General features: G+C 37.6%; 2 protein-coding genes across 4 annotated transcripts in view; one reads left to right on the forward strand and one right to left on the reverse strand.

Moving 5' to 3' along the window:
• Positions 1-23,275, reverse strand: part of PPP2R2C (protein phosphatase 2 regulatory subunit Bgamma) — an 873,451-nt gene that overhangs the window by 491,056 nt on the left and 359,120 nt on the right. The gene's annotated exons all lie outside the window — the stretch shown is intronic.
• KIAA0232 (KIAA0232 ortholog) overlaps positions 1-23,275 on the forward strand; it is a 94,354-nt gene that overhangs the window by 20,269 nt on the left and 50,810 nt on the right. For all 3 annotated transcript variants that reach the window (XM_050792070.1, XM_050792071.1, XM_050792072.1), the window contains exon 2: positions 17,549-18,048. In XM_050792070.1, coding sequence (XP_050648027.1) covers positions 17,818-18,048 — 231 coding nt within the window. In that variant the 5' untranslated portion in view covers positions 17,549-17,817. The remainder of the gene's footprint in view (positions 1-17,548; positions 18,049-23,275) is intronic.

Here is a 23,275-nt window from a genome sequence, read left to right on the forward strand (position 1 = left end):
AAGATTCCAATAGTTATGTAGTTACTGGTAGTTAGAAAATACTTGAAAGATTCATTTGCATAAGATTACCCTGATTAAAATTTCAAATATAATAATTTCTTTCTTTCTAGAGTTGTCTAATTTCATATTCACTTACAGAGAATGCTTTTTACTAACCTCAGAATCAAGTATTTCATGTTAGAGAACTTGACCAGAATTTATAAAAAAGGAATAACCAATTTAATATTTGACATGAGTCATTTGGAAGTGGATTTTTATGTTTAATGTTTGGATTGTTAGCTATTTTTCTTCCATGTTTGTTTTTGCTTTTCTGAGCCATACAGTGTGTATTTTTCCTACCCATTTTCTTCCTTTACATTTACTTGTAACATAGTATTTGGACTTGAACATATCTGAAATTTTAAGGAGGTATCCTTGTAGGGCTCTACAGATAGTCATTTTTGAGGGGAAGGGTTTTAATTAACATAAAATTCCAATCCAAGATGTATCACCTTTGTTAAGTATGGTACTTTGCTGAGTATTTAAAATGTGTTTTTGAGAATGTTACATGTTAACCTGTCTTTAAAGTATTTGTATTTGAGGTTTTGAGAATTATATCTATTTTATTAATCTAGGGAGAGTTGTGTAAGATCAACATCACAGCTAGCAGGAATTCTCAATGTGTTTCCCAGATTCAAGGATGCCTCAAAGCACAATTAAATTTGGTAGCATTTCTAACACTTTTAGTAGCTGTGCCTAATACTTAGCAAATGTTTGTTAAATACAGGTATTCCTGCTCTAGCGGGCCTCCCTCCACCAGCCCCTGGAGTGCTCCCTCTTGTTCTGGTCCATGAACCCTAATGTGCCATACTCTGCCACCCTCAGTTTAGAGCCACTGACCAGTTGGGTTCATTACCTAGTGGAAGCTCTGCCATTAACATCCCATTGTCAGACAGCTGTCTTTTAGTCCATTAAAAACTGTGATTGCTTTGTAAAGTATAAAGAAACCTAAGATCATTTTAATGATGGTAAATACGTTTTTGATACTAAAATGCCTGCTTCACTGTTGTGTAGGTAGTGTGCACTGATATAGGTAGGGCGCGGTGGACTCTGCCCTTGTAACCATTCCAGAGAATGCATTGAGAATAAAGACAACCAGTAAGTCACTAAGTGTATGTGGGAAATGGAAAAATGTGGAAGTTTCTGATACATTTAAAAGGGAATACTAATTGATTTACTGTATAGAATAGTACAATTTATGCAAGTTATTTAAAGGAAAGAAAAGGAGAGGGATATAATTAATGATCTTATTCGTAAATTACATCTTCAGTTTAACTTTTTAATCCTGGGAATTCAGGATTTAAAGACCTCAGGTCAGGTGATCTATACCTTGCTTATATTAATAACTTGGGCCTTGGGGAAAATTCTTTCTGATTAGAATGTCTCCTGTTTCCCAAACTGTGTTCCAAGGAAGCAAAAGGGGTGAATGAATGAATGAATGAATGTTCTCCACTACTTTGTTTCCTTCTTGGAGGTTCCGAGTGCATATTAGCCTATTAAAGGTTTCAAGATGTCCTGAAATAAACCTGTTCTTGTTTCAGCTTTGGTATTTCCCTAATTTATGTAAAATGAAGAAGTTTATAGCAAAGGAATGTGTGTGTGTGTGTATGTGTGTGTGTATATATATATATATATATATGTTTTTTTTTTTTTTTTTTTTTGAGACAGAGTCTTGCTCTGTACCCCAGGCTGGAATGCAGTGGCGCAATCTCCGCTCACTGCAAGCTCCGCCTCCCGGGTTCACGCCATTCTCCTGCCTCAGCCTCCCGAGTAGCTGGGACTACAGGTGCCCACCACCACGCCCGGCTAATTTTTTTGTATTTTTAGTAGAGATGGGGTTTCATTGTGTTAGCCAGGATGGTCTCGATCTCCTGACCTAGTGATCCACCCGCCTCGGCCTCCCAAAGTGCTGGGATTACAGGCTTGAGCCACTGCACCCGTCCAGGAATATATTTTTGTATCACCCAGAATATACTTTGGGGAAACTGTAGCAAGTTATCCTTTAAATGATGACACTGTTTATTTAAATATCTTCCTAAGGTCCAGAAGAATTACTATAGTTATCTTCAGAACCATATCTAAAGACTTGATTTAATGTTGGAAGCATACAATTAATGGATGAGAAATGAACATATGTACTACTTTGATCCTATTCTGAGTTCCCTAGTGTATATCTTTTTGCATAAACAAAATTTTATTTGGACTCTTTAAAATTTTTAACTATTAGAATATGAATCAGATAATCCATATAAACTTTTCATATAGAATTAGATTATTGACAGATATAAACACATTATTGAAGTATTGCTTCTTACCTAAGTCCATTTTGGAGAACTATAATTTGTATTAGTTGGCTATGGCTTTTATAGTAATTTTAAAAAGTTAACTCACTGTCTTACCAGTGAGTTACAGAATTTCATGCTACCTTTCCCCCACTCATTGAAATTCAGAAGATATTTGTGGTTTTGAGTTTAGTAGTTGAAAGCTATAGAATTTATATGCCCAGACATTTTGAGGACCAACAGTGTCATGTTGTAAAATTATTTTGATACACTATGATCTAGTATTTTATATGATGAAATGTTTCAACGTTGACAAAGTGGGTTTCATCATGCTGGAGCTTTTTGCATTTTCAAAAAGTGTAAAAATTATTTATTTTAGTTTTTTTCCAAGTAAGCTTAGGGTTTTTGAAATTTTGCATTTCTTAATGTGTAGATGTTTCAGTTTCTCCTAATTGAAATTTTTAAATTTCTAAAATTTAGTTGTTTCATCCCTTTTCCAACAATTTATCTAAAAGCTTTTAGAATTTCATAATAATGTTGTTTTATCTTGTTTTTGCATTTTGTTTGGTAGCTATTTTGTTATCTTTTGCAAGGAAGGAGGAGGATTTGCTTCAGTTGTAAGTATATACATTTTCCCCTTCCCCTTGGGCCCAAGTGTTTTATCCTTTGTCCTGTAAAGTGTCTGATGTGAGGTTTACCCCTGCTGGGTAAAAAAGGCATTTTTGTAAATCTCCATAACCTTTTGAAGGCATAAAAACTGCCATTTTGTAGCCCTGGTAAAGAATTTTGACATCTAATTTGTCTAAATGAACTAAATGTCTACATTGGTTATTATAATTTGATAACCTGTAAAAAAAAAAAATTTAATATAGCAGTCCAGCTTTTCAAACCAGAAATATTAACAGATGAATAAGAATCATCAAATAACTGGAATCAAGTAAAAATTAGACATAAAACAATGTAACTTTGCATAAGCAGTTCATCTCCATAGTACAATTAAACAATAAGTTCAAACAGTAAGAATTAAAGCAATAAGAGGCTGGGCGCGGTGGCTCACACCTATAATCCCAGCACTTTGGGAGGCTGAGGCGGGTGTATCACGAGGTCAGTGGATTGAGACCATCCTGGCTAACACGGTGAAACCCTGTCTCTATTAAAAATACAAAAAATTAGCCGGGTGCGGTGGCGGGCGCCTGTAGCCCCAGCTACTCAGGAGGCTGAGGCAGGAGAATGGCGTGAACCCGGGAGGCGGAGCTTGCAGTGAGCCGAAATCGCGACACTACTCCAGCCTGGGTGACAGAGCGGGACTCCGTCTCAAAAAGAAAAAAAAGAAAGAATTAGAACAATAAGAACGTACAGGCTGATCAAAACTTTCAGGTCTGTCAGCATTTGACAGTAGCATGGTCAGTAGAGGAAAGTTTATCCAGGTTGCATAGAAAGCTTTTCCCTTTGATTTAGTCTCATTACACACTAGTCAAATTACACTCTTAATTGTTTTGTTTTAATAGAAGTCTGTTTAGTACCTGTGAATCTATGTAGAACTGATTGCTTTCACCTACACTTTATCATCATAAAATTGGTTTTTCCTTTTTATATATGTATCTATTTATTTATTTATTTAAGACAGGGTCCTGCTATGTTGCCCAGGTTGGCCTGTGCACCTGGGCTCAAGGGATGTTCCTGCCTCAGCCTCTCCAGTAGCTAGGATTATAGGCATACACCACAGTGTTCAGCTTTTCTTCCTTTAAACATAAAGATTAACCAGATGTGTTACAGGCTTGTTCCTGCCTCAGCCTCTCCAGTAGCTAGGATTATAGGCATACACCACAGTGTTCAGCTTTTCTTCCTTTAAACATAAAGATTAACCAGATGTGTTACAGGCTTGCAATTTATGAAAACATTTCCTAGTTCTCTTGCTATCGAGTGGTAATCTTTGTAAGAACAATCCTGTTTATGAAAATATTAATAATTCATTTTAATTGTCACTGGAGAATATTACTTATGTGTTTATTTCTGATGACTAGTAAGGATGGAATTTCTCAATCTTTATGCAGTTTTTCCTCTTTTCATAGAAAGAACTCAAGTCTCACACTAGTTTTGTTGATTACATTACTTTTTTAAAAACCTTATTCATTTCCTGGGACTTGACACACTTCTAGAATGGGGAAGAAAACTGTAGGTCTGATTGTCCATTTCTACATAGCTTTTCAGAAACCTAGGGTAAACCAGTTTACATAATTTAGTTTATAGCCCTTGGTTCCTGTTTTCAATGCTTGAATTCCAGTTTGCGTTGTAGATTCTTTATGGATTTTCTTTTCTGGCTGTAGATTGGCTTTGGAGCCATGCTACCTACTAAAGAGAATAAGCATTATCTTGGGTTCCAAATTCATGTGCTGAGATCAGAAAATAACAGACAAGGCCAGGCACAGTGACTCATGCCTGTAATCCCAGCACTTTGGGAGGCCAACGCGAGTGGATCACTTGAGGTCAGGAGACCAGACAGGCCAACATGGTGAAATCCCATCTCTACCAAAAATACAAAAATTAGCTAGGTGTGGTGACGTGCACCTGTAGTCGCAGCTACTCAGGAGGCTAAGGCAGGAGAGTCGCTTGAACCTGGGAGGCGGAGGTTTCAGTGAGCTGACATCATGCTACTGCACTCTAGCCTGGGCAACAGAGTGAGACTATGTCTCAAAAAAGAGAAAAAAGAAAATAACAGGCAAGAATTATTTATAAATGTATAACTACTTAATTGTATGTTCGCACTGCAGGCAAATATTATTTAGGATTTTGGTGAAAAGTAATAGAGTCCAAAAGCCAGAGTCTTAATATTTCAAATGTCTGTTTCTCTTTATTCTCTTTTCTATAGTCTTTCTTTTACTTTATGTTATATATCGTTTATGCCTTCTCCCTCAAGGCTTTTCCTTGTGTGAAAGTCCTATAAACACCCAAATTGAATAATTACGAAAAGACAGTTGCAGGTAATGCTGAGTCTTGGGTACCGAGCACATCAACAATGTGAGTACGAACTTTGTAGTGAGAAAGGACCAGTTAAAAACAGAGTTGAAGCATGCCTTGCAGAAGTACCGTACTAGATCAAAGGGGATGGTAGAGGGCTTCAGTGGGAAGAGTACAAGTTGCTTTACCTAATGTGAAAGCCTGCTAATATAGGATGGTAAATACCTAAAGGAAAATCCCGAGAGGGTTGTGATTGTCTCCATATCACTGACACCATGCATAGTGCCTTGTACACAAGAAACCTCTAGTACATGGAATTGTTTGAGAATGAGTTAAAATTCCTATGTTAGTTAGTCCCTGCCTGTGGACTCAGAATGTGATCAGAGTTGGGTTTTTTCCTCCCACCTCCTAGTATTACGAATATCGTTTTATTTATCAAACTTCTCTTTTTCAGAATTTATTCTCCATTGAGATTTGGAAAGTAGTTAGTTCAGCACAGTTTTGATCACCTGCCAAGGCCTAAGCATTCTACTACATAGTACATGTGGAGTATGTCACAGTTTGACCTGAAGAACTTTAAGCCTTATTTGATAAGGAACCCATTCCCAGGAGGCAGTTAGAGAATAGTATAAAAGGGCATCATCACAAGGCAGAAAGCCATGAGGACAGCCAGCACTCTGTAAGTGTTGGGAGGAAGACCGTGGTATACCCTTAAATAATTAGAAAGGGCTTCTTCAGAAAGGCAGGGCGGGAATGATTCCATTGCCAGTTGGGTGTTAGTGTTTCAGCCATGTCTGTGCTTTCTGAAACTTTTATGATCCTGTTACTTTTGTCCCTGATAGTTTGTCTATGTTTACCAGAATGTTAGTTTCAATAATGTTAGATTTCAGAGTTGTTTCCTATTAACAGCCCCATATTCTACCCCTTGAAGTGGTCATTAGGGCTAGTGATACCTGCCCTATTGAAGTGAAGTGAGGCTAAGGGACTTGCTTTGACTCATAAAATGTGAGTAGCTCACTTCCAAGAGGAAGCTTTCGAAGTACCAGTGCCAGCTTTGGTCCAGATCTTATTTTCTCTGGCCCCCTGGACTAACAGGGTTCAAGATGATGGCCATTTTGTCACCCTGTGTCCCAGAAGATTATAATGAGTGATTGCCCTGAGCATTTCTCATACTATGTGATGAACACATAGTATGAGAAGGATATAAACCTTTGTGGAAGTCCTAGCAAGAGAAATTAAGCAAGAGAAAGATATAAAAGGCATCCAAATCGGAAAAGAGGAGGTCAAATTATATCCCTATTTGCCATTGATATGCTCTTATATCTAGAAGAACCTAAAGACTCCACCAAAAAACCTCTTAGATTTAATAAAGCAATTCAGTAAAGTTGCAGGATAGAAAATCGGCATACAAAAATCAGTAATGTTTCTATATACCAATAACAATCAGCTGAGAAAGAAATCAAGAAGGCAGTTCCATTTACAATAGCTATAAAAAAACAAGGTACCTAGGAATACATTTAACCATGGAGGTGAAAGATCTCTACAAGGAAGACTACAAAACACCGATAAAAGAAATTGTAGATGACAAATAAATGGAAAAACATCCCATGCTCATGAATTGGAAGAATTAATATCATTAAAGTGACCATACTCTCCAAAGCAATCTACAGATTCACTGTAACCCCTATCAAAATACCAATGTCATGTTTTACAGAATTAGAAAAAAAAAGTCCTAAAATTCATACGAAATCAAAAAAGAGCCCTAATAGCCAAAGCAATCCTGACCAAATGAACAAAGCTGGGGGTATCACGTTACCTGACTTCAAATTATATTACAAGGGTATAGTAACCAAAACAGCATGGTACTGGTGTAAAAATAGATGTATGGACAATGGAACAGAATAGAGAATCCAGAAATTAAGCCACATGTTTATAGCCAACTGATCTTTGACAACGCTAACAACAACATACATCAGAGAAAGACACCCTCTTAAAGAAATGGTGCTGGAAAAATTGGATTGCCCTATGCGTAAGAACGAAACTGGACCCCAGTCTCTCACCATATACAAAAAATCAACTCAAGATGGATTAAAGACCTAAACGTAAGACCTGAAACTATAAAAATACTAGAAGAAAACCTAGGGAAAACTCTTCTGGACATTAATATAGGCAAAGAATCTGTGACTAAGACCTCAAAAACACAGACAACTAAAGCAGAAATAGGCAAATGGGACTTAATGAAACTAAAAAGCTTCAGCAGAGCAAAAGAAATCGTTAGCAGATTGAAGAGACAGCCTGTAGAATGAGAGAAAATGTTTGCAAACTATCTGATAGGGAACTAATATCCAGAATATACAAGGAATTCAGACACTTCAATGGCAAAAACAAAAAGATCCCATTAAAAAGTGGACAAAGACATGAATAGACTTTTTTTTTAAAAAAAGAAGACATACGCATGGCCTTACATGTATATGAAGAAAAGCTCGGCATCACCAGTCATCAGAGAAATGCAGACCAAAACCAGAATGAGTTGTCATGTTACCCCAGTCAGAATGGCTAGTATTAAAAAGACAAAAACAAACAACAACAACAACAACAAAAAACCCCCAAAAACCAGATATTTGCACGGATACAGAGAAAAGGAAACTCTTAAGCATTTTTGGTGGGAATGTAAATTAGTATAGCTTCTATGGAAAAGAGTATGGAGATTTCTCAAAGAACTAAAAATAGAATGAGCATTCGATTCAGCATTCCCACTGTTGGGTATCTACCCAAAGTAGATACTCAAAGGAAAAGAACACATCAGAAAGATAACTGTACTCATATGTTTACTGCAGCACTATTCACAATAGCAAAGATGTAGAATCAACCTAAGTGTCCATCGGTGAATAAATGGGTAAAGAAAATGTGGTCTGTACACACTATAGAATGCTATTCAGACATAAAAAAAAGAGTGAAATCATGTCTTTTGCAGCAACGTTGATGGAACTGGAGGTCATTATCTTAAGTGATAAGGCACAAGCCAGACATAGCCAGATACTGCGTAAACCCTGACTTACTGTGCAATCTATGCATGTAACAAAATTGCCCACGTACCCTGTAAGTTTTTCTTTTTTCTTTCTGAAACAGGGTCTCACTCTGTCACCTAGGCTGGAGTGCTTTGGCACTATCTCGGCTCACTACACCCTCTGCCTCCTGAGCTCCAGTGATCCTCCCACCTCAGCCTCCCGAGTAGCTGGGACTCCAGGCGTGAGCCACCATGCCTGGCTGATATTTGTATTTTTTTTGGTAGAGATGGGGTCTCACCGTGTTGCCCAGGCTGGTCTTGAACTCCTGAGCTCAAGCAGTCTCCCTGCCTCGGCCACCCAAAGTGCTGGGATTATAGGTGTGAACCACTGTGCCTGGCCTAACTTTTCTTTCTTTTTTTTTTTTAAGATACAAACCTTTGTGTTAGGCTACTGTAATTTGGGAATTGTTTTTGTTGCATAATCTACCCTATTTTTAACCTTTTCCCTCAGTTTGTTCTTGACCACTTATCCTAATTATTCTCAGTTCTCTCTTTGTTTTGTCAATAAGCTTTAGTTGTTCTTGTTATTCCATACAGTCTGACTTTGTCATTGAACCTTCCATGATTACATTGAAATGTAAGAAATTTGACCTTTTGAAATTTGATACCTATCAAACATAAAGTAGATGTTTTCCAGTTCTCTCAAACAGTTCTTTCTGAGCTCATTGTGTTACTTCAGAGTAGCTGAGATTAGTAGCCTTTCTTCCAGGTGGTGTCTTGGACAATCTACGGGAACGTGCAGGGGGGCATAGCTCTGTTGAAAGAGCTAATGAGTGTTTGTTAAGCTCAACATAGTCATTTGCTAGAGAGGAGAGAGTCAAAACCCGTGTCGTTTAGTAGAACTTCTGTGATTATGGAAATGTCCTATATTTGCACACTAGCTACATGTGGCTGTTGAGCGCTTGAACTGTAGCTAGTGTGACTGAGGAACTGACTTTTAGTTTAAAATAGCCACATGTGACTAGTGGCTACTATATTGGTCAGTGCAGTAAGGGTCTTAGAACACCATGGGGATGACGTAATGCCAGGTGAAAAAGGCAGAATACAAAAGTCTATGTATGTTATTATTTAATATATAGAAATAATAAATTTAAAGTTCTACGCAAAGGAAAAAACACTAATAATAAACACACCAAAATACTAACAGTGAATATTAGGTGCTGAAATTATGTATGAGTGTGTGTTTCTATTTTTATATTTTAAAAATACTTTAAAACTTTGCTAATAAAAGGCATGTATGATAAACATAAGAAAGAAAGAAGTGCTGTGGTACTTATAAAGGCCACTTCAGCAAGTGAATATATCGGTTGAGTGGAACTGCCCACATTTTTCTCCACAACATCCACATTTTACATTTTGCCCAGAGAAGCCCAGTTTGTAACTGTTTACTGTCTGGTGCTGTTTTTGATCAGTTGTGCTGTAACAAAAGTAAATTGAGAGAACAGTCCGCAAATAGTATTTATGCAGCCGTGTTCAAAAGAGAGTGTGCTTTTTGAAATCATTTTCATATGTTGTAATCACACCTAAAATTATTTATAGTGTATTAAGAAAAAGGGAAATATCTTAATATTTAATTAACTTGGCCATATGTCTGCTGTACTTGAACATTAAAGAAACTGGACTATAGATAATATGTCACTTATAGCTTATAAATAATTACGAACACCAATGGGAGTTGTAATTTGAATTATTTTTAGTAATATATGTCATATAGAGTATAAAAAGATGGTGCCATGTTTCCTGGAATATTATTACATGAGGGATGAGATTTTGGGAAGATTTGTGAACTTCTTCAAAACAAGTGCTCACTGCTCCAAAAAAGCCTTCATTATTAAATTACTTGTGTGAAGTGTGGCATTATGTTTGGTCTGCTTCTTGGAAAAGTATTTACACTTATATAATAGTTTAAGTACTTTGATCTAGTTTTTTTATTATTATTATTTTTTATTTTTTTGAGATGGAGTCTCGCTGTGTCACCCAGGCTGGAGTGCAGTGGCGTGATCTCGGTTCACTGCAAGCTCCGCCTCCCGGGTTCACGCCATTCTCCTGCCTCAGCCTCCTGAGTAGCTGGGACTACAGGCGCCACCACCACACCCTGATAATTTTTTGTATTTTTAGTAGAGATGGGGTTTCACCGTGTTAGCCAGGCTGGTCTCGATCTCCTGACCTGTGATCTGCCCGCCTTGGCCTCCCAAAGTGCTGGGATTACAGGCATGAGCCACCGTGCCCAGCCTGTTTCTTGTAATATCTTTATTGGCTTTTGGTATCAGCTTAATGCTGTCTTCATAACATGATTTGAGAAGTATTGGGAGAGTTTGTGTAGAATTGGAATTATGCTTTTCTTAAATATTTGGTAGAATTCACCTTTGAAGCTATATGGGCTTAGCGATTTCTTTGTGAGTTTTAAACTATAAATTCAGTTCCCTTTATAGATACAGGACTATTCATTCTGTTTCTTCTTGAGTAAGCTTTGGTAGTTTGTATCTTTCAAGGAATTTTTCCATTTCATTTAAGTTATTGAATTTATTGGTATAAAGTTTTTCTAGTATCTCTTATTCTCATTTTTATACCTATAGAATCTGTAGTGATCTCACCTCTCTCATTCCTGATGTTGGTAATCTATGTCGTCTCTCTTTCCTGATCAGTCTGGCTAGAGGTTAAAGAACCTGTTTTTGGTTTTATTGTTTTTCTGCTTTCTATTTCATTGGTTTCTGCTCTGATCTTTTTTCTTTTTTCTGCTTAGTTTAGGCTTCGTTTGGTCTTCTTTTACTAGCTTCTTAAGGTGAAAACTGAGATCATTGATTTAAGACCTTTTCTAATATAGACAGTGTTCTACATTTCTTTCTCAGTAGTGCTTTTGTGGCATCCTAAAAATATTGATAGGTTGTGTTTTCATTTACATTCAGTTCAAAATACAGTACTTACTAATTTCTCAAATTTCTTTTTTCCCCCCCCCACTGCCTTTTTTTTTTTTGAGATGGAGTCTCGCTCTGTTGCCCAGGCTGGAGTGCAGTGGTGTGATCTTGGCCCACTGCAGCCTCCGCCTCCCAGGTTCAAGCGATTATCTCGCCTCAGTCTCCCGAGTAGCCGGGACTACAGGCTTCCGCCACCACGCCCTGCTAATTTTTTGTATTTTTAGTAGAGGCAGGGTTTCACCGTGTTAGCCAGGATGGTCTTGACCTTCTGACCTTGTGATCCACCCGCCTTGGCCTCCCAAAGTGCTGGGATTACAGACGTGAGTCACCACGCCTGGCCTCCCCTATTGTTTAGAAATATGTTTTTAGTTCTCACATATTTGTGAAGCTTTTCCAGACATCTTTATGTTACTAATTATAATTCCGTGTGGTCAGAGAACATGCATGTATGATTGAATTCTTTTAAGCTTATTGCACCTTTTCTGTGGCCAAAGATAGTTTATCTTAGGTCAAGTTGGTTGATAATGTTGTTCTCTCTATATCCTTATGGATTTTTTTGTGTATTTCTTCTTGCAGTGACTGACAAAGAGGTTTTGAAATCTAGTGTAATTGTGGACTTGTTTATCTTTGCAGTTCTATCAATTTTTGTTTCATATATTTTGCAAATATGCTATTAGATGTATAATACAAAGGAGTGGTACATCCTTTTGATATATCCATCCCTTTATCATTATGAGTTGACCTTCTTTATCTCTGTTAGTATTTTTTGCACTGAAATTTACTTTTGTCAGAAAGTGATGTAGACACCCTAGCTTTCTTTTCATTAATGTTAGTGTAGTATTTTTTCTATCCTTTTACTTTTAACCTATTTGTGTCTTTATATTTAAAGTGGATTTTATACACCTATAACATTCAGACCAAGAACCAAATCAGGAATACATTCCCAGGCTGGGCACAGTGGCTCATGCCTGTAATCCCAGCACTTTAGGAGGCCAAGGCAGGTGGATCACGAGGTCAGGAGTTTAAGACCAGCCTGGCCACGATGGTGAAACCCCGTCTCTACTAAAAATACAAAAATTAGCTGGGCATGGTGGCGGGCGCCTGTAATCCCAGCTACTTGGGAGGCTGAGTCAGAGAATTGCTGGAACCCAGGAGGCAGAGGTTGCAGTGAGCCAAAATTGCACCAGTGCACACCAGCCTGGGTGACAGAGCAAGACTCCGTCTCAAAGTAAAAAAAGAATACACTCCCTGTACTGACAGTAGCTCAGTGGTTCCTTCAACAGAGAACACTTCCATTTACAATAGACACACGCGCACGTGCACACACACACACACACTACCTAGGAATACATCTAACGAAGGAGGTGAAAGATCTCTGTAAGAAGAATGATAAAATCATAGATAACACAAACTAATGGAAAAATATTTCATGTTCATGGACTGGAAGAATTGATATTGTTACAATGGCCATACAGCCCAAAGCAGTCTACATGTTAAACACTGTTCCCATCAAACTGCTAATGTCATTTTTCACAGAATTGGAAAAAAAAAAACTATTCCAAAATTAATATGGAACCAAAACACAGCCCGAATAAGCAAAGCAATCCTAAGCAAAAAGAACAAAACCAGTGGTTTCATGTTACCTGACTTCAAACTATACCATAAGGCTACAATAACCAAAACAGCATGGTACTGGTACAAAAATAGATAGGTAGACCAATGGAACAGAATAGAGAACCCAGAAATAAAGGTGTACACCTGTAGCCATCGAATCTTCAACAAAGTTGACAAAAATAAGCAACAGGAAAAGGACTCCCTGTTGAATAAATGGTCCTGGAATAAATTACTAGCCATATGCAGAGGAATGAAAATGGACCCCTACCTTTCAACATATATAAAAATTGACCCAAGATGGATTATAGATATTTAAATGTAAGACCTCAAACTATAAAAACCCTAGGAAAAAACTTGGAAACACCATTCTGGCCTTAGGAAGGAATTTGTAACTACGTCCTCAAAAGCAATTGCAACAAAAACAAACATTGACAAATGAGATCTAATTAAGCTAAAGAGCTTATGTACAGCAAAAGAAATTATCAACAGAGTAAACAGTGTACCATATTAATAGATACACCATTTCGTATACAGACCACCTACAGAATAGGAGAAAATATTTGCAAACTGCATCTGACACAGGTCCAATATCCAGAATCTACTGGAAACTTAAACAATTAAACAAGAAAAAAAAAACAACCCCATAAAAAGTGGGCAAAAGACATGAACAGACAGTTTTCAAAAGAAGACATACAAGCAAGCAGCCAACAAACGTATAAAAAAAGTTCCACGTCGCTGATTATCAGAGAGATGCAAATCAAAACCACAATGAGTTACCATCTCACGTCAGTCAGAATGGCTGTTATTAGAAGTTAAAAAACAGATGCTAATGAGGCTGCAGAGAAAAGGGAACACTTATGTACTGTTGGTGGGAATGTAAATTAGTTCTGCCACTGTGGAAAACAGTTTGGAGATTTCTCAAAGAACTTGAAACAGAACTACCATTTGACCCAGCAATCCCATTACTGGGTACATCTCAGAAAAGAAATTATTCTTCCAAAAAGACACATATACTCATATGTTCATCACAGCACTATTCACACTAACAAAGATACGGAATCAACCTAGGTGCCCATCAACAGTGGATTGCATAAATAAAATGTGGTACGTATACACCATGGAATACTATACAGCCATTAAAATAAAAGAATGAAATCTGTCCTTTGCAGCAACGTGGATGCAGCTGGAGGATAATATCCTAAGTGAATTAATGTAGGAACAGAAAATCGAATACTGCATGTTCTCACTTAGAAGTGGGAGTTAAACATCATTTACTCGTGGATGTAAAGGTGACAGCAGTAGACACTGAAGACTGCTATAGTGATGATGGGGGGAGGCGGTAGGTGTTGAAAAAACTGTTGGGTAGTTTTCGATGGCTACAGGTATACACCTTTATTTCTGGGTTCTCTATTCTGTTCCATTGGTCTACATATCTATTTTTGTACCAGTACTTGGGCAATGGAATAATTCATACCCCAAACCTCAGCATCATGCAACATACCCAGGTAACAAACTTGCACATGTATCCCCTGAATCTAAAATAAAGGTTAAAAAGGGGAAAAAAAAAGAAGCCATATCTTACTTGGGTAGAGCAGATAGAGAAGTTTGGGGAAAAGCTGGCATGTTTAGGCTACATCTACCAGATTGACATTTAGGAAAATAAATTTGAATTCTGTGGAAAGAATTAAGTGGAGGGTTTTTTAAATAAGCAGCATATAATTAGGTCTTGCTGTTTTAAAATTCTGTCTATCTCTGCCTTTTAATTGATGTGTTTAGGTTATTCACATTCATTATTATTAACAGTTATCAGAATTTGTCTTCAAGTGATAGTAGATACACCATTTCATACAAGAACCTTGTAATAGTATTCTTACATTTGTCCACTCCTGGCCTTTATGCTACTGTTGGCTTACATTTTACTTATATGTATGTTATTAAATAAAAGCTCTACAATATTTTGTATTATTTTTGTTTAAACAATTATCTTTTAAAGATATTTAAATAATAAGACAAATGTTATTTCTGGTGCTCTTTGTTCCCTTGAATGGATCCACATTTTGTTCTGTCTTACTCTGTTTTCTGTTGCTATAACAGAATGACATAGATTAGGTATTTATAAAGAATAGTTTATTTGACTTACAGTTCCTGGAGGCTGGGAAGTCCAAAAACATGGCACTGGCATGTAGTGAGGGTCATGCCGTGGCAGAAAGCATCACATGAGGAGGAGGATAAGAGCAGGCGAGAGTGCTTTATACAGAGAGAAATGGGGCTGAACTTATCCTTTTATCAGGAACCCACTCCTGTGATACGAGGTTGGAACCCTCATGACCTCTTAAAGGTCTTACCTCTTAATACTATCACAATAGCAGTTAAATTTCGACATGAGGCTTGGAGGTGATATTTAAATCATAGCATTTGCTGGCAATAAATTCCTTCAGTTTTTGCATATTAGAAAAAGTCTTTGTTTCACTTTCATTTTGAAAGTTTTTAATTTTTTGCTTTTTATTTTTATTTTTTATTTCCATAGGTTTTTGGGGAACAGGTGGTGTTTGGTTACATGAATAAGTTCTTTAGTGGTGATTTCTGAGATTTTGGTGCACCTGTCACCTGAGCAGCATACACTTTACCTAGTTTGTAGTCTTTTATCCCTTACCTGTCTCTCCCTTTCCCCCCGAGTTCCCAAAGTCCACTGGTATCATGCCTTTGTATCCTCATAGCTTGGCTCCCACTTGTGAGTGAGAACATACAGTGTTTGGTTTTCTATTACTATATTACTTCACTTAGAATAATGGTCTCTAGTTTCATCACGGTCACTGCAAATGCCATTATTTCATTCCTTTTTGTGACTGAGTAGTAGTCCCTTGTGTATGTGTGTGTGTACATATATACACACACACTACAATTTCTTTATCCCCTCATTGATTGATGGGCATTTGGGCTGGTTCCATATTTTTGCAATAGCAAATTGTGCTGCTATAAATATGCGTGTGCAAGTATCTTTTTGAAAGACACTTTCAGTGAGTATAGAATTCTAGGTTGACAGTTTTTTTTCTTATAGTACTTTAAAGTTTTTGCTCCATTATCTGCTCACTTGCATTGTTTCCAACAAGAAAACTGATGTCATACTTATCTTTTGTGTGCTATATTTAATGTTTCTTTTTTCTCTGAGTGCTTTAAAAATTTTCTGTTTATCACAAGTTTGGGTAATTTTATTATAATGTTCTAGGGGTCATTTTCTTCATATTTCTTGCACATCTCCAGAATTGAGTGTATTATTTAATTGACAATCTCTCTGGCATCCTGAGATCCAAATGTTAAATGAATTATGGAATGTTTTGAAAGTCAGTTGGAAAAGTTCAGCTCGTGAAAGTTACAGAAAATCTTTGCTTTAATTTATCTAGTTGTCATAATTCAGATAAGAGTATAGTAGAGAGGATTTCAAAAGTAGCAAAACTTATATTAGTGACACATTAATGTAGTAACTTAGTCCTGTGGTGAACTTAAAACTGCTGTCTTTATATTTAATGTGTGTAAAATTTACTATATAGCGATAGATAAATTTAAGAAACTCAGTCTTAAATCTTTGGATAATAATATTTGTGTTTCTGACTTGATGCTTTTACTAACATTTATTAACAATACTTTGAAAGTAATTTTTGATAACCCTCTTATTGTCTGTTAAAATTCATGCAAAAGTTGAGTTTAGGAGGTTTACCTTTCATTACATTAGTTTTCATTTTCTAGTGGTTTGTAAATTAGCCAGAACTCTAATATAAAGAATATTATGATTTAATAAAGCCATTGTTAGATTACTTTCACATATTGAAAGTATGTTAATTTGGGGGGAAGCTATTAAACTAAAAGTGTGTCATCTGTCGTAAAAGCTAAGAAATGCAAGCTAGGTATATAAGAAGAAAAGTTGCAATAGGTATAAGAGTATAGCCTGGCTGTAACACAGACTGGTGCTCCACCTTTATTTGTATGAAATCAGAGATGACCAGTCCTAAAGTTTTGAGCCTTACAAAGTAATTAATTACCTGTATAAAACATAAAGAACTACTTTTTTTACCCATGTTTCAATGAAATTACTCTTCATCTACTGATTTCTGTTATACTTAGATATGAACTACTGATTTATTTGTTAAATTTTTCAGTGTTACAGAGACAAAATTTTACTAGTCCAATCTCTTGAGATAGCAAAAAAAAAAAAAAAAAAAAAAAAAATTGGTATAATTGAGCAGAAGGAGAGCATCAACTTCTGAATTTTTATTTGTTTTAAATGATACTCAGCTTTTTAAAAGTTCACAATGTTGTTTTAAGTTTTTTAAAAATTTATTTATAAAGACACGATCTCAATATGTTCCCCACGCTGGATCGCAGGGGTTATTCATAGGTACAGTCATGGTGCAGGACAGCCTGGAACTCCTGGGTTCGAGCAGTCTTCCTGCTGCAGCCTTCCAACTTGCTGGTGTACAGGAAGGTACCACAGTGCCTGGATTCATTTTAGAAGTTTAAAATGTCAAAGATTGTAGGCGGGGAGATCAGTGTTCTAAGAAACCAAAAATATTTTAATAAAGAGGGACATTTGATTCATTTGATTTTTATTCTCAAAAGGTCAATAATTTATTATTTATATATAATGCATATTTTTTTTTCCTCTCTCATTTTTGTAGGTTCTGCCGGAGACTTCCATTTGGCCTCAATGTGAAATTAAAGTAGAAAATCACATCTACATGTATGTTGCTATCAGGATGTTGATTCATTAGTCATGCCTGAAGAGGGAAAGTCTGTTTTAGGTGGCTGACTACCAGCAAAAATAAATGCTTATCCTACATGTCAAGCATCTCTCCTTTTTACTGGAGTGAAAATCCCCTCCAGATACCAACAGAATATCAACTGCAGAAAATGCTTCACATTTTAAGGATGTCGGCAACCTAAATTCATGTACCCTATCTGTACAGTTGTTGTGGATGGTTTGCCATCTGAAAGCTCCTCAAGTTCTTATCCAGGCCCTGTGTCTGTTTCTGAAATGTCTCTGCTTCATGCTTTGGGTCCAGTGCAGACCTGGCTGGGACAAGAGCTCGAGAAATGTGGCATTGATGCCATGATTTACACTCGATATGTCCTCAGTCTTCTGCTGCATGACAGCTATGACTACGACCTGCAGGAACAGGTATTTACATATTTTAAGTGTTTTGTGAAAACTGATTGTATCTGTATGTATACATTCCTCTTAAACAAGCACTTTCATACTTTAAAACTGGGCTATTCATGTGTTTCTGCAAACATTTAACCTGTCAGTGACCAGATGGTAAGATTGCCTTGGAGTGTCAATCAGCCTGTGTCACTGAGCACCCTGTTAAGTGCAGTTATTTCATTCATGGTTAGACTTTCTCACTGTTGATTACGTTTTGGCATAGACTCCAGATCTTGTGATGGATTGGTCATAGTTTGATGACCTGCTGCCTTTAAATAGCAGTGCTCTAGAATGTTGATTTCTACTATTTAGAAAACTCATACATTATGAATAGATATTTAAACATTGTATCTATTACACTTCTTACCATTCCAAATTTAATATTGTATTTTATCTGCAAGAAAGATATTTAACTGCTTATTAGTCTGTATGTATAACAAATCAGTAGACTTTAACTTCAGTAAAGCACACAGTTTTGCCATAAGTCAGTGTGTGCCACCTTGTAAGTTGGTCATTACACATTTTACTTGACTTTGCTGCTGAGTTTATAGTGAGAAATTGGGCTGGGTGTGGTGATTCACACTTATAATCCCAACACTTTGGGAGGCCGAGGTGGGAGGATCCCTTTAAACTGGGAGTTTGAAACCAGCCTTGGTAACATAGAACCCAGTTTCTAACAAAGTATTAAAAAATTAGCCAGGCGTGGTGGCACGTGCCTGTAGTCTGCAGCTACTCAGGAGGCTGAGGTGGGAGGATCGCTTGAGTCCAGGAAGTCAAGGCTGCAGTAAGCCATGATTGCGCCACTGCGCTCCAGCCTTGGCAACAGAGCAACACTCAGTCTCTCTCACATGCATACGAGAGAGAGAGAGAGAGAGAGAGAGAGAAACAAAAAGAAAAGAGAAACCAAATACAGGTTCTTGAAAAAAATCTTAACCTCAGTCTCATTCTTAAGAGGAGCTACTGAAAGTGAGGCCTGCCAGAGGGAACCAGAGTCATCAGTAGTGAATAAATGGGCTCTGGGTGACTTCTGTGTACAAATTTCACGTAAAGTCTTTTGGTTTTTATAGACAGTAAAAAGAAGGAGGTATTTTGTGGGCAGTTTTTGTTGCTGTTTTAAACCATTGTTACCCACACTGAAAGCAAAGCAGGAAGAGTTTCATTGTCAGAAGAAATTGGCTTTGCCCCTCCAAACCACACAAAAAAGCCTCAAAGTCCTGTAAATACAGAGGATTTCACCAAGATGCTTTTTTTTTTTTTTGAGACAGGGTCTTGCTCTGTCACCCAGGCTGGAGTGCATTGGTGTGATCATAGCTCACGGAAGCCTTGAACTCCTGGGCTCCAGCCATCCTCCCACCTCAGCCTCCCAAAGTGCTGGCATTACAGATGGGAGCTACTGTTTCCAGTCAGCTTAACATTGAGTTGTACAGAGCATGTTTGATGAGAGGGTTTCCCATTGTGTCTAGCTGGACATGTTTGATGAGAGGGTTTCCCATCGTGTCTAGCTGGACATATTTGATGAGAGCGTTTCCCATCGTGTCTAGCTGGACATGTTTGATGAGAAGGTTTCCCATCGTGTCTAGCCGGACATGGTGGACGTGTCTTGCTTCCAGGTTGCTTGCTGCCTTGGCTGGCAGTAGATCCAGTAAGGTTTTGAAGCGATTAACTTATAACCTAATAATCAGCAACTGTGTTATTTTGGTGGTCAGTATTTTGTATAATTTCCTTCCCAGAGCTCTGTTATTTGCCATCATCTTTCTGGTAAATGTCAAATATACTCCTTTACAGGCAAGTAAGACGTTAAATCTACAAACATGGAAGGACTTTCATTTCCAGAAATGAGGAAAATATTTCTCATCATTCAAAAATTACATACTTCATTGTAAGCATGTACTCATAGGGAATGATTTTTTTTTTTTTTTGAGACAGGGTCTTGCTCTAATTGCCCAGGCTGGAGTGCAGTGGCGTGATCATAGCTCACTGCAGTCTTAACCTCCTGGGCTCAAGCGATCTTCCTGCCTCTGTCTCCTGAGTAGCTGGGACCACATGTGTGTGGCACCCCACCCAGCTAATTTTTAAAAAACTGTGTCTCTCTCTCTTACCTAGGCTGGAAAGAATAGTTTTTTAGTAGGACTTGAACTTCCCATTTCTTAGAGTTGTATGTCAGCAATATCAGTCCAGAATAGTTAATCAACGCCAATACATTTACTAGCACAAAATATATTCTGGGTGCTATAGGACATACAGGATAAAACAGGCCAGATGTTAATAAGATTATAGTCAATCACATCTCTGATCAGACTTGTGAATCCTCTGGTTTCTTTACTAGCTCTAGGGGGTTGTGATCAGAGATAAAATGAACTATCAGTATCTGCAGCTGTGTTTGATCCTCCCTCCAGAGTTCTGGTTCATTCCTCAGGACACAGGACAGATAAAGGTTAGGGAAAGCATAACATGTCTGGAGTTATAAGGAGAATCCATAGGGAAATAAAAGGCCCTAAAATACTTTTCTACTTGGTCCAGAGTAACAGCAGTGTGTGCCAAGTCCCATGCCGATGAAGAAGGTCAAATTTTAAATGATACCTGTTTTAGTAAGACATGACCTGAGAATCCTTTATCCCCTACGTTACTTTTCCATGAAGTTACAGTCCTTCGTTAAAGGTGGCAAAAGCCAGATGCCTGACTCAAAGGGAGGATGTGCTTACTGTTTCCCCAGGCACAGAGGATGCAGAAGCCAAGGATGGTTCTCTTCTAGCAAGAGTAAGGAGAGTGGAAGGGCCCTTAGCTTCTGTCATTCAGAACTCCAGCTAACAGCAAGGCTGACAGACCTGGGTGACGGTGTGTGCCACCTTTCCTGATCTCTGGCTCATGCTTGTGCTAACACAGCCCCTCAGGTGGAGGCCAAACCACTCTACTCCTGGGTGTTCATTTCCTCACATCTTCTCTCACCCCTTCGTCCTTGAGTTAGTCTAGCCTTGAGCGGCCAGTTTTAAGACCCATCACTTTTCCTGGTTTAGGCTAAAGCAGACACACAGTGCTCTTGAGTTGTGAAACAGATTGGATGCCTCAGTTTGGTCTCAGCTGTGCAGGATGATAAGGAAGTAAAGCTGATCAGATCCTAGTCTTGTTTAAGCCTGAGTCACGTATAAATCTCTAATTTGGGCAGGGTTTAAACACAGTTGTGGTGGTGGACTGGTTACAATGTAGTTCCAGAGAACAACTGCCTTGTAATATGGAGATATCATCACTGTGCCAGTAGTTTTATAGTTTTATTTCCACAAATGTTTCTTCTTCTTCTTTTTTTTTTTTTTTTTTTTTTTTGGTCGTGATTACTCTGTCTGGGAAGTATATTCTCAAATAATCAGAAAATCACTGCATACCACTTTTATTTTATATAACCGCTTTTCTTCCCCATCTTTCAAAGCCCAGGTCACCTGTCTCTGAAACTTTTTCTGATAATTTCAGATGAAAGCAATGTCTTTTACCAAACTTGATAATATTTTACTGTAAAGCTTTTCATTATCGTTACAGGAATGTATTCTGTTTCTCAGTAGGTTATAACATCCTTATGGGTAGAAATCATATATTAATCTTTCTTAAAAAGTTTAACCAGCCTGGGCAACATAATGAGACCCCCATCTCTTAAAAAAATATTAGCTAGATGCAGTGGGGTTTACCTGTAGTCCCAGCAACTTGGGAGGCTGAGGTGGGAGGATCACTTGAGCCTGGGGGTTGGAGGCTGCAGTGAGCAGTGATTGTGATGCTGCACTCCAGCCTGGGAAACAGAGCGAGACCCTGTCTCTTAAAAAATAAATAAATGTAACTTTTTAAAATGAAATAATTTCAGACCTCAGAAGTACAGCTAGGATAGTACAGAGAACTCTCATGTTCTCTTCAGTCACCAATTGTTAGTATTTTCACACGTTTGCTTTCTTTTTTATTGATATATAATAGTTGTATGTATTTGCGGAGTATTGTAATGTTTTGCTGCATGTATATAAGAAGTTATTATCAAGTCAGGGTATTTGAGTTATCACCTATCTCCTTAAACATTTATCTTTTCTTTGTGTTGGAAATAGTCCAATTCTTTTCTAGCTATCTTAAAATATACAATAAATATTCTTAGCTATAGTCTCCCTACCATACTGTTGAATACTGGAAGTGACTCCTGTTTAACTGTATGTTTGTACCCTTTGTACTCTTTAACCCACTTCTCTTCATCTTCCACTTTTGCTTCATTTCTGTCTTCTCTTCATGCTGACCTCTCTGAGTAAACTAGCATGTACTTTTTAAGATCAAAGACTTTCCCTTGGTCATATTACAATTAGAAAATTCAGGGAAATTAGGATTGATAAAACTTTATTGTCAGATATGCAGTCAGTATTCAGTTTTTGTCACCTGTCCTGATATTGTTTCTCACTGCAGTTTTCTCCCTCATCTAATATCTAGTTTGAGAGTATGCATCGACTTTAATGGCCACATCTCCTTAATCTCCTTTCATCTGGAATAATTCCTTGTTTGTCCTTTGTGTCTCATGACATTGACACTTTTGGAGAGTCCAGGCCAGTTTTGCAAAACATCCCTTAATTTGGGTTTTTTGGGTATTTCCTCGTGTTTAGAGTTGGCTTGTGCGTTTATGGTAGTAGCATTGCATAATGATATTTCCTTTTTTTCTGCATATCACATCAGAGGGCCAGTGACAACAGTCTTTTTCATTCTTGGAGACGCTGACTTGGTTCCTCATGGTTCAGATGGTGTCCACCAGGTTTCTCCTTGTAATGAATAAGCGATCTGTGCAGGGAGACTTTGATACTTTTACCATCCATTGATGTCCTTGCCTGAATCAGTTATTAGTTGGGTGGTTGAAAAATGGTGATTTTTCTAACTCAGTTTTCCCCTCTACATTTAGTAGTTGACATTCTACTACAGTGCCTTCCATCTTTTAAAAATCAGTAGCCTAGTCACATAAGGAACATTACAGCATGTAAGATGCAGCGCCAGCCACTTCATATATAAGGATTGCCTTGTTCAGTCTGCAAGCCAAACCTCGAAAGTAAGTATTAAGCTCCCACAGCCTGAAAGTGAATGGCATGGCAATGTGCATTGACTGGTGACCTGGAGCATTAAGCCTAGATCCTGTACATCTTACAACATATCTGTTACATTAGTTTAAGACATTTTTCAGTCTTACTCAAAAATGACTAAA

The sequence above is a fragment of the Macaca thibetana genome, chromosome 5, assembly GCF_024542745.1.
Source record: "Macaca thibetana thibetana isolate TM-01 chromosome 5, ASM2454274v1, whole genome shotgun sequence".
In the NCBI taxonomy this organism is placed as follows: Eukaryota; Metazoa; Chordata; class Mammalia; order Primates; family Cercopithecidae; genus Macaca; species Macaca thibetana.